Source organism: Schistocerca gregaria, chromosome X (genome assembly GCF_023897955.1).
Source record: "Schistocerca gregaria isolate iqSchGreg1 chromosome X, iqSchGreg1.2, whole genome shotgun sequence".
Lineage (NCBI taxonomy): Eukaryota > Metazoa > Arthropoda > Insecta > Orthoptera > Acrididae > Schistocerca > Schistocerca gregaria.
The window spans coordinates 629,673,865-629,685,985 of NC_064931.1; the positions used below are offsets into that span (position 1 = coordinate 629,673,865).

Here is a 12,121-nt window from a genome sequence, read left to right on the forward strand (position 1 = left end):
AAACCTACGGGACCTAATTTTTACACAGTACCCAGTCCGCCAGACTAATTGCACATATTCAATGCTAAATAATGAACAGTACATGAGGTAAGACACTATAAAAGCCAAAATAAATTTCCAAAACAAGTAACTTTTTTGTGATGAAAATTCCTAACAGCAAAAGAGTGTGTGATATATGAAGTTAGCAAAGAAAATGTATTAAGTTTTTGTTATGTAATATACAGATATTTCACAATGTTACCTCTAATGAAAAATACTAAACTATGAGTTTCAAGAAGATATCACCACAAAATTTACCTTATCACTCATTATACACTGTTCATCACATATTGTTGTTATTATATTCTTTGCTTCTTTTGCCATTTCTTCCAAGAATAAATTTACAACTGATAAACTTCTCTCTCTGATGTGATGACGCTGAAACAAAAGAAAAATTTAAAATATCACTTCTTCTTATCAAGACAGTTCAAAGTGAAAAATGACACTTACAATTATTTATGAGTAACACAATATTTTAAATCCCATATCTATTAACTGTCAAACAAGAACAAATCTAACAAAACTGAACAAAGTAAAACTCAGTTAGCTAACACTTGGAGACAAACACTATAGCGAACCCTTTTTATTTCAATGATGGATTTCTTATCATTTTTAAAGACTTTTGAAGTTTCCCACCTCAAGGGTTTCTGACAAGCATTCATATTATTTCATCTTGCACAACTGGCCAATTTTGGCTTTACAGTTCATTTTCAAGCACAGAAAATGTAAACATATTGTACAATTATCTGATTATAAAATGGTGGATATAGCTGACCAGTAAGTGAGTACAAAACCTGCAAGTATTAGAGTAAAAACCATGAAGCTTACTGCATGCAGTAATAGTCATCATCATGACTAATGTCATGTTACTATATGTGCTCACTTTCATTGTTGAACATCAACTGTTAATTCTGATACTTGCATGTTATATGCTCACTTTCTGACTGGCTGTATCCGCCGTTTTACAATCGGATAATTGTACAATACTTTGATGCCGACGAAGTTTGAAAATCGCCTGTAAGGCCAAAATTGGCAAATCTTGCAAGATGTAATAAAGTGAATACTTGTCAAAAAATAGCTGAGGTGGTAAACTCCAAAATGTCTTTTAACAAACATATGGCTGAAGTGCCCCACATGAAGAAATTGGTCTTATAAGTTAATTTACAGAGCAATGTATACTGACTTTCTTAAGTGTCGTAACAATCAGTTTCCAAACTACTTTTGATGGACAACCTGTCAATATCACAACCACTAGTTCTATATGTCGCCACCAAAAACAAAGATACTAATATGTACTGACAAGAAGATTGATGAAGTGCTTGGTGAGGACAAATTATTATATGAAAAATTGCTCAACATAGTATACCACCTAAAGTAAATTGCATATTATAAAAACAGTAACACCCAGAAATGCCAGTCAGGAGAATACAACTAATTATTCAGATTAGTCATGGCACAAATGAACTTTTGTTTCCAGTAACAGACATGAATATTAAGTAGCACTCTGAGAATATTGGCAACAAATCAAACGTCCACTTACAAAAACAGAAGTAAGATTTTGCTTGGGAACAATTGTTTGCCTTCTGTAACAACAGGAACTTCATAGTCATTTGTATCAAATGCTACACAAATTTTAGTGTGGAAAATGGTTGTGGTACATGGTAAATCACTCTCAGAAAAGCATGTTTCACACATAGTCAATCCATGACATAAAGGGTGAACATAGATCCACAGAAGGAGCAGTAAATTTTCTTTATAAGACAACTCTTAAGGGGGGGGGGGGGGGGAGAGAGAGAGAGAGAGAGAGAGAGAGAGAGAGAGAGAGAGAGAGAGAGAGAGAGAGAGAGAGAGAGAGAGAGAGGAGGGGGGGGGGGGGGAGGAAGGTGGGTTGGAAATAAAATACATCACAGGATAGTGTTGCAGTGTAAGAGTCTGTTTCATTGGCACAATGTAGTTAATGTATCACTGAACAGTAACAAAACTGCTAACGTGCGCATGCACCCACCCACCTGCCGACCCATACATGCACAAACACAAGCCTAGGCCCCTACATAATGCCAGCTGGATGGATGGCTGTGTTACGTGAGATGGGATGGGTAGAGAGACACAGAGGTGGGAGGTACAAAGAGGGGTTAGAGATGGGTAGCTAGTGGCTTTGTGGAAGGCAGCCGATTTCCTGCCTATAAATGCATGAAGGAAGGATGGCAGGTGAACAGGCCTGGGATTAGATGCACAGGTATTGGAGTCAGTGGGGAGTGGACATGTGAATTGGGAAATGGTGATAGGACAGAAGTAGGGGAAGTGGGCGGTCTGGATGTGTTGCAAGGATAAATCCTATCTGCATAGTTCAGAAAAGCTAGCAGTGTATTGAAGGATACTGATGGCCTGGGTTGTGAAGCAGCCACTGAAATGGAGCATATAGCATTCAGTTGCACGTGTGCCGCAGGGTGGTCAGATTTATTCTCGGCCACAGTTCCGTGGTGGCCATTCATTCTGGTGCACAACTGGTTCGTTGTGATCCTGACATAAAGAGCTGTGAAGTAATTACAACACATTTGATATTTGACATGACTGCTTTCACTGGTGGCCCTGCCTCTGATGGGATAGGGTGAGCCTGTGACTGGACTGGAGCAGGAGGTGCCAGGTTGGTCTTGCACCTGCGTCTTCCACAGTCCTGTGGCAAGAGGTGGGGAGAGGGAGTAGCACAGTGATGGACTAGGATGATGTGCAGGTTAGGTGAGCAACAGAACACTGCTTCAGAAAAGGTGGGAAGGATCTTGGGTAAGACGTCCCTCATTTCAGTGCATGATGATAGATAATCAGTGCCCTGGCAAAGGATATTCTTCAGTTGTTCCAGTTCAGGGTGATTCTGGGTGACAAGGTGAGCACTTGTAACTGATTCCTTTGGTGATGACAGGGTTAGGGGTTTGTGAGAGTATGGCACAGGAAATCTGTTTGCAGACTAGGGTTAGGGGTAGTGCCTACTTGTGAAGGCTCTTGTGAGACTTTCACCATACCCATATTGGGCAAGGGCATTCTTATAACTGGAGATACACCAACCATGGTGACGAGGATGTACGGGAACCCACACCCGGCCATCCAGATTTAGGTTTTCCATGATTTCACTAAATTGCTCCACACAAATGTTGGGACGGTTCCTTTGAAAAGGTATGGCTGATTTCCCTCCCCATCCTTTACACAGTCTGAGCCTGCACTCCATCTGTAATGACCTCGATGACAACGAGAAGTTAAATCCAATCTTTCTCCCTTCCCTTCCCTTCCCTTCCCTTCCCAGCTGCATGGGAGGGATTTTTTGGTGTGGAAGGGATGAAAGCTGTCGAAACGCAGGTACTACTGGTGGTTAGTGGGTTTAATATGGACAGAAGTAATGGTGGAGCCATAAGAGTGGTGGTGGTCACCACCCAAGCATGCGACAGGTGAAGTGGATGGGAGAGAAAGTGGTGAGATTGTAAAGCAATTGACCCAGAATCCATATCATGAATATATCATCAATCAACTTAAACCAGACAATGGGTTTGGTATTTTGGGAGGAGACAAACGTTTCCTCTAGACGACCCATAAAAAATTTGGTGTATGAAGGTTCCCATTGCCTTGCCACAGATTTGTTTGTATACCTACCTCTGGAAGGAGAAGTAGTTGTGTGTTGGGTTATTGCTGGTAAGGTGTATGTGGAATGAGGCAGTGGGTTTAGAATCTCAAGGACAATGGGAGAAACAGTGTCTTATGGCAGCAAGGTCATGGGCATGATGGATGTTGGTGCACAGGGAGGTGGCATCAACAGTGAGGAGTAGGAAAAGGGGTGGGAATGTGGAGAGTTGGTGAAAGCACTTGTTAGTATCTTTGATGTGAGTGATCCCACCCCAGAAGTCCAATATAGCCTCCAATCCCTACTGAAATCCTTAGGCCCAGCCAAGTACCTCTCCCCCAAGTCCACCTCCCTCTTCACCCCAATGCCACCTCCCAAAACTCACCCTTTACACACTTCCCAAAATCCATGAACCCAACAATCCCGGATGCAACATTGTAGAGGGTTACTGAACTCCTACTGAAAGAATTTTCACTCTGGTTAAGCAACACCACTCATGGGACGCCCGTAACCTAGGCTCTCACATCAAAGATACTAACCACTTCTTTCACCTACTCTCCACCATTCCCAACCCTTCACCTGCTGGATACCTACTCGCCACTACTGACCCCACCTTCCTATACACCAACATCCATCATGCCTATGGCCTTGCCATTATTGAATGCTACCTCTCCCAGTATACTTCAAATCCAAAACCCACTCTGTCATTCCACACACATGTTACCAATTATATCTTGACACACAACTACCTCTCCTTTGAGAGAATGGTACATAAACAAATTCGTGGCACAGCCATGGACACACACATGGCACTCTCAAATGCCAATTTTTTATGGGCCATCTAGAGGAAACATTCCTGTCCTTCCAAAACCCCAAACCCCTTATATCGTTCAGATTCATTGATGACATCTTCATGATCTGGATTCAGGGCCAACACACACAGTCCTCATTGTTTTATAATCTCGACACCATCTCTCCCATCTGATTCACCTGGTACTTTTAAACTCAACATACCATCTTCCTGGATGCTGAAATCCATCTCTCTGATGGCTCTATTCACGTCTGTCCAAATTTAACCCACTAACCACCAATAAAACCTGCATTTCGACAACTGTCATCTCTTCCACACCAAAAAACGCTTTGCATAAAGTCTAGCCACCAACACACAGTGCAGTACAGTAACGAGAACTCCCTGGACTGGAACAACTAAACCATTTCCATTGCTAGAGCTTTGATTATCTATCATCATGGCCTGAAATGAGGGATACACTGCCCAAGACCCTTTCCACCCCTCCTAAAGTGGCGTATTGTCATTTACCCAACCTACACAACATCCTAGTCCATCCTTATGCCACTCCCACTCCCACTCCCTTACCAAAGGGATCACGTCCCTATGGAAGACCCAGGTGCAAAACCTGAACCATCCACTAGCCTAACACCTCCTCCTACACCAGTCCTGTCACAGGCTTATCCTATCTCATCAGAGGCAGGGCCACCTGGGAAAACCATCATCTCGTACACCAACAATGCTGCAATCACTGCACACCTTTTTGGGTTAGTATGACAACAAACCAGTTGTCCACCAGACTGAATGGCCACTGACAAATTGTGGCTAAAAACAAAGTTCAACTCCTGGTGTCACAACATGCAGTTGAGCACAATATGCTACATTTCAAGGGCTGCTTCACAGCCTGGGCCATGTGTATCTTTCCCTCCACTACCATCTTTTCTGAACTATGCAGACCCAAGTTATCCTTGCAACCCATCTTTTGCACGTGTATCCCTCCTAGTCTCAATCTCTATTAACCCACTGTTCCTACACTCTCCACTCAACAGTTTTCCCTTCCTCTGTTCTATCAGCTCCTCCCAATTCACGTCTCCATGTCACCTTCATCATGTTCCACTCCCCACTGGCTCTGAAACTTGTGCATCATATGCATAGTACATGCACCTATCATCCCTCCCTCCTGCATTCCTAGCCAGAAAATTTGCTGTCTCCCTCAAACCCACTAGCTGCCCACCTGCAACTGCTCTTTCTGCCTCCCGCATCTCTCCACCTCCAGCCCCCCTCTCTGATACAACCTCCACCCCACCATACACCATCTTCTGAACTGCAATGTGGGCAGCATGGACTGTGTAGGTGCACAGGCACATGTGTGTGTGTGTGTGTGTGTGTGTGTGTGTGTGTCCTGTAGCTAGAGAAAAGGATTTATTCTGAAAGCTAGCAAGATTTCTTTGTTTTTTGTGCATATCTGTCAATGACTCAATGCTTCTGCTTTTTGGTGAGTAGTCTCCTTTATGAGCAAAATAGTTATATTCTGCTAAAACTTTCCTAAATTTTGTACAATGCCATAAAAAGTGCTGATGGACAGCTTGTGTTAAATAACAGTATGCAATTATTGTGTGAACTCAGTGACAGTCACTGAGTAATCCATGATGACTCCAATGTATAACTAACTCCATTCTGTTTCAGTCACGTGACTGCAAAATGTTGTAGCATACTGTCAATGCACATGGCCCTAACCACTGACTCCATGACTGTAGGTAGATTCCCCAGTATGGATGACTACTTGGAGGCAATAAAAACCAGACAGTTTCATGCCATCACACACTGTATGTGAAGTCCTTCAGTTGTTCATTACGCTCTCCCTGTAACAACGAACAGTGTAGCTCAAGAAGCTCTCTCATTTTAAGTTCTCACCCTCTTACAAAAGTACACAAATTGTAGATATTATTTTGTAAAATGGCAGACAGTTTGTGTTAGTCCTGCACTGTGTGCAGCTAGATGTTTAAAATTAAGCAGGTGGGTGATATGATACATTCCATTTTTGTGTCTCTATGTCCATGTAAAAGTAAGCTGTGAACACAACCATTTTCTTATGAATAAATTGTCAACCAAAATATAATAGGATGATAGAGACCAAGAGATTCCCTAAAGAAATGCTGAACAGAGCAGTTTAGGCAGACATATACTGCAGCTTCAATAGCTTTGCATATTTCCTTTTGAAGTATTATACAAGTAAAAGAAGTTACTATTTATATTCAAATAACTTTGTTGGCACCTAATATATGCCTTTCCTCTCATGTAATTATTGGCTAATAAATCAGATTACCTGTAGCTGAATCTATAATTACTATTAATCTTTGTTCTGTTACAGATGTGCTCTTTGCATTCTGTGCTGAGTTGGCTATTGTTATGGTTGTACTGCTCGCCTCATGCCAGTGCCTGTCCTCCTACAAGGCATTCTGGCCAATAATTTTTCAAAAATTATCAGGTGAAAAAATTTGATTTCTGCACAACCTGCAGTCTGATATATTCAATTGATAAAGAACTGAATTTCTTTTTATTATCCATCATACTTACAGTGCTGCATCAAATTAAGTAAAACATTGCACAATATTTTAAACATTTTGCAGAGGTAAAAACATACTGTGTAAACCTTGTGTATGGGTGGTTTTAGCTCATACAATGCAGTGAATGAAATGTATATAAGATATCAAAATTTTATTAAAACTGAGAGCAGAAGATATCTCATTTCATTGTATTGTTATTAGATTTTACACCTGGAGGAGGGTCATGCACAATGCACCCATTAACATCCTGGCACATCGCAAATCATGGTCATGATAAGCATCATATCTCATAAATGATTCAAGATATCAAAATGAAGTTTTTTTCACAAAATGAGGCACATAAATTGTATGATAAATACTCAAAACTTGTTTATTGACTGAGATGTGGAGGTAACTCATCCGCAGCAGTGAGAGGTCGACAGCTCGGGACACAGTCAGACGTCCATAGCACTGTAGGAAAACCCAAGCAGTGCATTATACATTTCCACAACACCTAGGGAACAGCATAGCAGGTCATGTGTGCACACACACAGCAGTGAAAGGGTTAAGTGAGGGTTTCTGATCATATAAAAAGTACAATGGTTCATCAGCACATCTCTATAATGTTAACTGTAATTCAAGGGTTACTAGGCCATTAACCTCATGCTGATAAAAATGTTCTTACTTACACTTCATTAATGTTAATACATAAGTTCACTGTAGTCATTTAATGTTATAGTGCATCTCAAATTCTGCATATGAAGAACAAAAGTATAGGTCGTTGCAGTTCACTAAGGTTAATGCCGATGTTTTTTTATTCTTGTAATGTCATAATACCCTTAATATGGTACTACATATGAAATACATGTCATAGTTTTTTTATATATATAACTACATATGGTTAAGCAGCATGTATCTGTAAAGACAACTGTAAACATCTACTGGATTCTCTGCTTAATTATTGACAGCTACATGTTCTCTACATATTATACCAAATCATTGTTACATAAATCTACGAGCAGTAAACAGAAATTAAATACCTAGTTCATCAGTATGCAGAATGCACATCACATAAACGCAGGGAACATAGAAACAGACAGAGTACTAAGATTACTCAGCTGTATACATCCATTTCATCTTTCATAACAAGTGTTTTTTTTTTTTTTTTTTTTTTTTTTTTTTTTTTTTTTTTTTTTTGTGCAGCCCACCGCGAATTCCTCTCCTGTGCCAACATTGACATTTCACAGTTACTTCTTGCACCCAAAGTCTTCATTTATTTTTTGGATCTATTCCACCCTCTGTCTTCCTCTACTGTTATTACCTTCTACAGCTTCCTCTAGTACATAGAAGTTATTTTCGGATGTGTTAACACATGTCCTATCACCAGGTAACAGTTAACACTGTACAAATGTGTTGTATTTGACTATTTTGTATATATGTATGTAAACTGTCAGTTCCATTATTCACTCCAGACAAGGCTGTTAAAAACACCATCATAGGTGAATGAGGCCTCATAATACAAACTGTACAAAGTTTGGGACTAGAGCACTGTGGTGGTTAGTCCATTGACAGAAGTTCTCTGTACATTCATGCTGTTTTATGGACACTACCTCCTGCTATACTATAAAGTAAATGCATGCCCGCCACCTCTCATGCTGAGTAGTGTTCCACAGGTTATGCACTGCACACAGTAGCACACCTCACCACGGGCACATCACAAGCTGTCTGATGCAATGCAAAACTGACACCTGGGATAGTGACGTGCATGAGACACAGGTTAATGCACCGATGCAGCACATGCAGTTATCACATGACATACATGCTATGAGCTAAGTTGAGTACAGTACATCGGTTTGGTGGTCAGGAGCATACACTGTTTATCACCCACTACCTGTTCCAGTGTACAATAAAACACTCGGGATCCTTGTGAGAGTGTGGCAGAACTGCATCATGCGCCACTACACAAGCATTGCGACTAGTGGTCTTCGCTTTGAACAGTTACTATGAATTATGTTGTTGTTATGCTGAGTATGCTGTGTGTGTCCATAACACAATATGCATTTCTGACCATTGGTTCCCTACCTCAAAATAATCGGGTGTGGACTCACTATCACCTGTTTCAATCTGGCACAAAAGGTTTGAGACATGCTGTATATTTTATTTTTAGGGGAACAAAATTATTTTTATGATTTCATTAATGTCTTTGCCACCAAAGTAAGAGTGGCATCATATACGTTGTTGTATAACAGTTGTATGTGAAAGTGTTACATTTATGTTAACACATTTTTGTGAACATGTTCATCACAATTCATTTCACTAATAGTCATATCAGCAAATTTATCTTCTGTATTTTGTTTATTATTGCACAGGTTGCCTGATGATTATTTCAATAAAAACCAGCAGCAATGTTTTATCAGCATCAGTGTTACACAAGAAATTGTTTTCTTCAAATATTTATGAGCTATGAAGCACCACCTGCACCAAATGTATTAATAAAGTCTTCTGTGGCTCTATTAAGTGGCTACATATCAGTAGTGACAAGTTGTCAGAGTTTTATTGGCAGAATACTTAGAAGACGCAACAAGTCCACTAAACAGACTTCCTACGCTACACCTACATCTACATCTACATGATTACTCTGCAATTCACATTTAAGTGCTTGGCAGAGGGTTCATCGAACCACAATCTCTCTACCATTCCACTCCCGAACAGCGCGCGGGAAAAACGAACACCTAAACCTTTCTGTTCGAGCTCTGATTTCTCTTATTTTATTTTGATGATAATTCCTACGTATGTAGGTTGGGCTCAACAAAAAATTTTCGTATTCGGAAGAGAAAGTTGGTGACTGAAATTTCATAAATAGATCTCGCCGCGACGAAAAACGTCTTTGCTTTAATGACTTCCATCCTCGCGTATCATATCTGCCACACTCTCTCCCCTAGTACATGATAATACAAAACGAGCTGCCCTTTTTTGCACCCTTTCGATGTCCTCCGTCAATCCCACCTGGTAAGGATCCCACACCGCGCAGCAATATTCTAACAGTGGACGAACGAGTGTAGTGTAAGCTGTCTCTTTAGTGGACTTGTTGCATCTTCTAAGTGTTCTGCCAATGAAATGCAACCTTTGGCTTGCCTTCCCCACAATATTATCTATGTGGTCTTTCCAACTGAAGTTGGTCGTAATTTTAACACCCAGGTACTTAGTTGAATTGACAGCCTTGAGAATTGTACTATTTATCGAGTAATCGAATTCCAACAGATTTCTTTTGGAACTCGTGTGGATCACCTCACAATTTTTTTTATTTATTGTCAACTGCCACCTGCCACACCATACAGCATCTTTTCTAAATCGCTTTGCAACTGATACTGCCCATCCTCTGATAAGAGTATTGCTGTGTGGTATGGGATCCTTACTAAAGCACTGCGACTGCATGGCAGAAGTGCACGTGGAGCACTTTGCATGTATGCACCTGGCAGTTTCGACACACAGTAGCACGTCACACACTCACTGAGTGACAAGCACTCACTGACTGACAATAGCTCATGTCTAAGTAAACACAAACTCTATACAGCTTCATCACAATGTAGTGGCACTAATAAACTCGCCAAGCACTGGAGTGTAGTTGGAATTGGAATTTCTTTTTAGCTGTTGATTTCCCATGTTTTCTACAGAGAAAATGTATGCTGTAAAACTGAGATTTAGCAAGTATTACAGCAATGACTGAGTGTGATTATGTATAGCTAACATTATAGTTATCATGAAATACTAAATGTTATTGATTATTAATATAACCAAGTGTTGTCCGACAGAACAGACAACATTTGTGATGACACAGCCTGTAGTTCATTTTCTAAAATAGAGGAAGGGGGAAGAAAGGGAAACGAGGTAGGTATGAAATCACTGCTCCATGCTGCACATGACACTGCAATGATTAAAGCTGAAAATTTGGGCTGGACAGGGACTCAAAGCCAGATGCTCCGCTACTCCAGAATGGTTGCCTCAATCATTTCGGCCACCTGGAGCCATTTTCTATCCGACCCAAATTTTCAACTTATCACACACTGCATTGCAGCATCCCTCATACATTACATGTCCTATACACAAATACTTGATTCCCATAGGGATTCAAATGACATTTGTGCACATGCACCAAAACATATGTCATAGAGCTGATTCACTTGATTACTATATTGATGTAACTGAGTTTTGCCTGTTCTGTCTGACAGATGGAGTTTAGTAACAGAGCTCAAAGGTCAGATAGCCTCCATCAGAGAGCTGCCAGTCAGGCTACTTAATGTGCCAGGTTTGATGCCACCAGCCCATCTGTGGAATCTCACGAATGTGGCGGACCTCCACTATGTCACCATTGCTTGGCCTAACTGCAGACTTGTCTGCCTGCAAGAATGTTGTGATTGAATTAGCTGGTTGCTACTACAGGGCACTTTGCAGTGTACAATGGCTTCGGGCATGGCCACCTCAACAGAACCAGGGACGAAGACCCTATGAGTTGACATCAGGCTGTGCCAACTGGAGACGAGGGAGCACATTCCAAATGTATCAGTTAAGTTCTACTGTAATACATCTCCTTGTTATAACAACCCTCATCTTCAATGGATTCCACACTACCTATCCTGCTAATCGAACCCATAATTCCTGGGCAGGATAGTGGTTGTGTCATCCTGAACGACATAAGCAATGCTACCTCATCTCTCAACAACGGATCACAGAAGTAGCCCATTACAAATGCTAATCCCAGATTCATTGTACTCTTACCCATTCATTACTGATAGTCCTCTGGAGCTTAACTGCAATTTCTCCTTCTTTTGAAATTAACAATGGATATTCAAAATAATCACTTTTTCAGTTGTGGCTTTTTCATTAGTGAAATAGATCATTACATCATTTTCATTAACAATATGCACGTCACACTAACAAGCATGTCTAAAGCAGACAATGCTGACAATCCACAGCTTATGAAATATTTTCAAAATTAAATTTGAATTATTTGACATCAGCTGTATTAGATACAGATCTACTACCCAATAGTATCATATGAAATTATGTGCCTGGCTGGGATTCAAACCCAGATTTCCTGGTTATCACAAGCAGTCGCCTTAACCACTTTGAGATCTGTCCATG

At 40.6% G+C, this 12,121-nt stretch overlaps 1 protein-coding gene across 4 annotated transcripts in view; it reads right to left on the reverse strand.

Moving 5' to 3' along the window:
• The window catches only part of LOC126297787 (membrane-associated protein Hem), a 185,696-nt gene that overhangs the window by 70,155 nt on the left and 103,420 nt on the right, over positions 1-12,121 (reverse strand). For all 4 annotated transcript variants that reach the window (XM_049988983.1, XM_049988985.1, XM_049988984.1 and 1 more), the window contains exon 13: positions 298-417. In XM_049988983.1, the coding sequence (XP_049844940.1) occupies positions 298-417 (120 nt within the window). The remainder of the gene's footprint in view (positions 1-297; positions 418-12,121) is intronic.